Source organism: Palaemon carinicauda, chromosome 2 (assembly GCF_036898095.1).
Source record: "Palaemon carinicauda isolate YSFRI2023 chromosome 2, ASM3689809v2, whole genome shotgun sequence".
Classification (NCBI taxonomy): domain Eukaryota; kingdom Metazoa; phylum Arthropoda; class Malacostraca; order Decapoda; family Palaemonidae; genus Palaemon; species Palaemon carinicauda.
Window position 1 is genome coordinate 5,527,609 of NC_090726.1, and position 5,000 is coordinate 5,532,608.

A 5,000-nucleotide genomic window follows, 5' to 3' on the forward strand; every position below is an offset into this window, starting at 1 on the left:
TATATACACACACACACACACACACATATATATATATATATATATGTATATATATACACACATATGTAAATATACATATATACATATATACATACATACATATACCAAGGGACTTCCCCAATTTTGGGGGGTACCCGACATCAAACACATGAAACACATATATACATATATGTATATATATATATATATACACATATGTATGTATATGTATATATATGTAAATATATGTATATGTATATATGTATGCATATATAATATATATATGTATATATAACTATTTGTATATATATATATATATATATATATATATATATATATATATATATATATGTGTGTGTGTGTGTGTGTGTATGTATATGTATGTATATATATATATACATATATATATGTGTGTGTGTATTTATGCATATATATGTATAAATATGTATATATATATATGTATATATACGGTATATATATATATATATATATATATATATATATATATATATATATATATATATCAGACTAAGTGCTCTTTATAATATAAGGAGCTTGATTAACGTTGCGTTCTTTAAAACGAAAAACTAATGACAATTGCTCCATTGTAAAGAGGTCACCATTCAGCGTAATCAAAATAACCGTAATTAAAATCGAAGCGCATTTCTTACCTTGGGTCATAATTTTCATTTTGAAACGTCACACAGTATTTGTTTGAATACTTGAATACACAAATGAAAATACCCAAAGTAATCCCTAATACAAATTCCCCTAAGCAATCAGCTAAGAACGCCAAAGTCGTTTAGGGATCGAGCCTCAATTTCTCAGAGCAAATTGACAATTAACGAGAAAGGAGAACAACAAAGGACTCCAGCAGGAATGAACGCGTTCCTCAACTTGGACTTAAAGGGATCTGTAAACAATCGTATTGTCGTAATAAGGGTTCAGATGGGTTCAAACATCGGAGGAAATAAAACCAAATTAATGGAATATTGGATTGACAAAAATGTTAAACGTTGGTAAAAAATCAGATTTTTTGTTTCTATATTTGGGGGTAAATGTAGTTTGTTAGGACAGGTGTAACTTTTTCTATTACTTGTCAAATTGATTTTCTTTATGGGGAAGTTTTTTTTTTATTTTGGTCTGAAGTACAGTACTATAATATGAAGCTAGTTTTATGATTTACGAAATATTATGATTTAGTGTTACTTTGCCAGGAGTGAAGTCGGTTGGGTAGCAAAAACAGGATTGAGATTAGGCCTACTCTTAGGGTAAGGATACGGCTCCTAGGTTAGGTTAGGTTAGGTTAGGTGGGGAACGTTACGTTGCGTTCTTGTGTTTGCTTTCCTTTTAGAATATGGGGTTTCAGTTATAACTTTTCCCAACGAACCACAAAAGCTCCCAATTTCATCTATGTGCTTAGATTATTTCTGGTTAATTCTGGTATTCCTTCTAAAATATTAAAATGTATTAATTGTGTTATTTGAATCATTATCTTAAAATACGTGTACGCACAGTAGATTTGAAGATAAATGAATTACTACAGTAAAATAATAATTAATTTATGATTTTCATCATTGTTAGCAAAGCGATCCCTGCAATGTATGTAATTCTTCAAATAAACTAGAATATTAAGCTTAATTGTATGGCAAATGTATCACTCAACTTCGAAAAAAAGTTATAAAACTTACGGGAAAATTAAAAATTTTACCTAAAACAAACCACCCATAATTCATCGAGATCACACATACAAATGGTTAATAAACGTGATTTGAACAAAATGATCATTGGTCCACATATACCTTAAATAAACGACGGTTATCTTCTTTCATATGTAGTACTAACTTACGCATGATATGACTTCAGATCAGCACCCATGATTGAACAGGTTAAGGAAAGGTAAATGGCCACTCACAATTCTTTGTACATACAGCATATGATACCCCCAAAAAGTATGTGTATAAACACATACATAAAGATATATATATACATATATATGTAAAATAAAAGTTCAACATTAATGTGTAATGAAAAAAACTATTTATGAATCTATACATATTACATAATCTTCATACCATATTTTTAAGCTAGTAAATGCCCTTACCACACATTTGATTTGGCTGAACTTTTGTTTCACACACATATAGATGCATGTATAAAGAATAATGGTGTTCATACAATAATTTATCCCTAAATATACTTAACTAGACTACACAACACTTCTTCTCTATTTGTCTAAATCAAGAATTTGTTCCACAACCACATGAGATCTACAAAGTTATCATAATCTATGAAAGGCAGACTTAAGAAAATTCTATGGCAATACTTAAAAGATTCTTAATTTTAAACCACGAAGGAAGGAAAGTAATCTCCCTAAAAGTGTTGTTAACTTTCGGGTAAAATATTGGCAGAAGAAAAACGCACGAAAAAATAAAAAATCAGGAGACTACTGCCATCTATCGGTTGGTTACTCAAACATCGACCACTAAATCAAGAAGTGTTGCATCTGCTGCAGGATCTGACTCGAAGACGGGAGGATGAGGAGGGTTTGCATAAGATGTCTAATTCTTAATATCAAATATAATGTTTTCTTCTAATTACTCATTAGAGATTTGTAGAGTGAGGTTATACAAAATATATTCACTGCAGGTCCTGCAACTGCTTTTGCTCAATACTAACACAATTTCCGCAAGGAGATTACATTTTATTGCTTCTCTTTTGAGGCTTATGTCCATATTAGAGATTTTTCCTAATTTCTCTCCACATACCACTACTACTATCAAATACTGTCATTTACAGGTTATACACAAATCAGAATACCGGATTTCCTTACCTTTAAACAAGAATTCATTGGCGAGAGTATACTTCTATTTTCTTATCCAAAGTGGAACAATCAGATTCTTCTCGCTATACCATTAATTCTGCGCCAATACTACCTTCTATATCTCCCCTTATCAATCTAAATCAAACAATTCTTTACGATGTATCACAGAATGTAATTTCTCCTTAGTAAGGTGCCCTATTAAATCAGTTTCCTTTTAGGGGCACATAAACAATAGACTTTCCATTGCAAAAAAACAGACGTTCTTCAATCGGTTTAACGCCATGGGTGCTTCATCTTCATTTGCCGTTGAGAAGCTGCAGCTGGTGCCATCTATCGTGTCGTCGGTCAGGGTACTGCAGGGCATCGTACCAGTGACGCAATTCCGTACCCGTACTGTCCTGGGATAGCTGAAGACCACCTGCAATCAATAACATTATGATTATGCTGGTAAAATAGCAGGAGGTATCATAACTACAATTTCGTATTAAGCCGGCCATACACTATCATGTACACCTGACAGGTACGCCTGAACAGTAACGCCTGTCAGGTATACCTGATAGTGTATGGCGGGAAAAACTAGCATCTCAGGCGACCTGACAACTGATGAAAATTCGATCAGTTCTGCCTGACAGGCGAGTAAACTTTATGGGTGTGTGGTGGTTTCATCAGGTGCGCCTGAACAAGTCTCTCAGTTATTAACAATCCTTTGATGTGGTCAGTTTAAATTTTTTTGGTTACAGATTTGTACTTTTGATTTATTTTACAGTTGAGTTCCTTTAATCAAGGGAGAGCTAAGTGACAACAACTCGTTGTACACTGATTCATTCATGCGCAGAAAATTGTTATAATCAGATGGTTCATGTCTCAATTCATTAAGAAGATTGATATGAGTAAATTTATTTCTTCTTTGCAGCCATTCCTTACACCATTGTTTGCGTTTCTTTCGTCTGTTTTTAATTTCTCAAAAACTACGAATAATAAGGAGAGAAAGTACAACTCATCTTCTAGAGAATCCATGGCGAACTGACAAACTTGACAGGTATGCATGAAGAATGTGTGTGCTCCTCAAGTATCAGGTATACCTGACAGGCGTAACTGTTCAGGTGTACCTGTCAGGTGTACATGATAGTGTATGGCCGGCCGAGGGGAGTATCAACCCGTTAATGGTTATCCTATATACATATACATTTATCTATTTAAGCATGTAGTAAATAGCTATTAGTTTACTAATACAATGCGTTACCAATTGCATAATTATACAATTCTTTGTAAAGAAAAATTAAAAAAAAAAGAAAAAAAAAAACATGAAGAAAATGTTAAACATAGACTGTAAATATGAAGAGGAAAAGCAGTACTTTTATCAATTTGACCGGAAATCAAAATCTTCACAATAAGAGAGAGAGAGAGAGAGAGAGAGAGAGAGAGAGAGAGAGAGAGAGGAGAGAGAGAGAGAGAGAGAGAGAGAGAGAGAGAGAGAGAGAGAGAGAGAGAGAGACTAACTAATCCTCATTACCGATAAAGTCATCGCTCCTTCCAACATCTTTGTCGTAGACACGAATGTCCAACAGTTTCTTCGGCAGTTCGTTTCTCCGAACTTCGAAGATAAATTCCTCGTTAAATTCTGGGTTGAGGTTCTTCCACTTGACTGCTGTCTTATACTTCTTATGGCTGGGGTCTGGCTTTAACTGGCTGCAAGAAATAAGGGGCGGAGGTGAGATAGTGTATCGTGTTTTAAATGAATATACAAATATGTGGCTGTGACTTTCATTCAAATTTACTTAAGAATTAGTCTGTTGGAAATTATGTTTTTCTTTCCACTTAATTCGCATGTATTTCTATTCAGACAGGATAAGCTTTTAAAATAATTAGGCGATAATGATATAAAATTCAAACGATTACATTACTCCAAGCAATATAAAGAAATTACTTATCTAAGTATCAAAGCATTGTTTAGATTTTAGCCATGATCTTGAAGATAAAAAAGTAAAGTATCTTTATACCAAACTTGAATAAAGCATATGAAAACTCAAAACTAAAAGAAAATAGAATTGCACATTCAATTTTCGACTTACACTTTCACGTAAGGATCCGAAAATCCGTTGGAATCCATAGAAGGAAGATGTGCACAGCGAACGATGCCAACGATCAGGGCGTTCCTCTGGGTGGCGTACTTGAGGCTCAGCAGAACTTTCCCTCT

General features: G+C 33.4%; 2 protein-coding genes across 4 annotated transcripts in view; both read right to left on the reverse strand.

Moving 5' to 3' along the window:
- The window catches only part of LOC137614841 (double C2-like domain-containing protein beta), a 7,024-nt gene extending 6,355 nt beyond the window's left edge, over positions 1 to 669 (reverse strand). The window contains exon 1 of the mRNA XM_068344504.1: positions 651 to 669. Coding sequence (XP_068200605.1) covers positions 651 to 669 — 19 coding nt within the window. The remainder of the gene's footprint in view (positions 1 to 650) is intronic.
- Positions 670 to 1,650: 981 nt separating this feature from the next.
- Positions 1,651 to 5,000, reverse strand: part of LOC137623143 (rabphilin-3A-like) — a 984,642-nt gene continuing 981,292 nt past the window's right edge. Inside the window, exons 17-19 of one of the 3 annotated variants that reach the window (XM_068353844.1) lie at positions 4,876 to 5,000; positions 4,317 to 4,492; positions 1,651 to 3,221 (exon numbers count right to left, since the gene is read on the reverse strand). The exon at positions 4,876 to 5,000 is cut by the window's right edge and continues 33 nt beyond it. In XM_068353844.1, coding sequence (XP_068209945.1) covers positions 3,100 to 3,221; positions 4,317 to 4,492; positions 4,876 to 5,000 — 423 coding nt within the window. In that variant the 3' untranslated portion in view covers positions 1,651 to 3,099. The remainder of the gene's footprint in view (positions 3,222 to 4,316; positions 4,493 to 4,875) is intronic. The other 2 variants (XM_068353836.1, XM_068353827.1) reach the window with 2 other exon arrangements.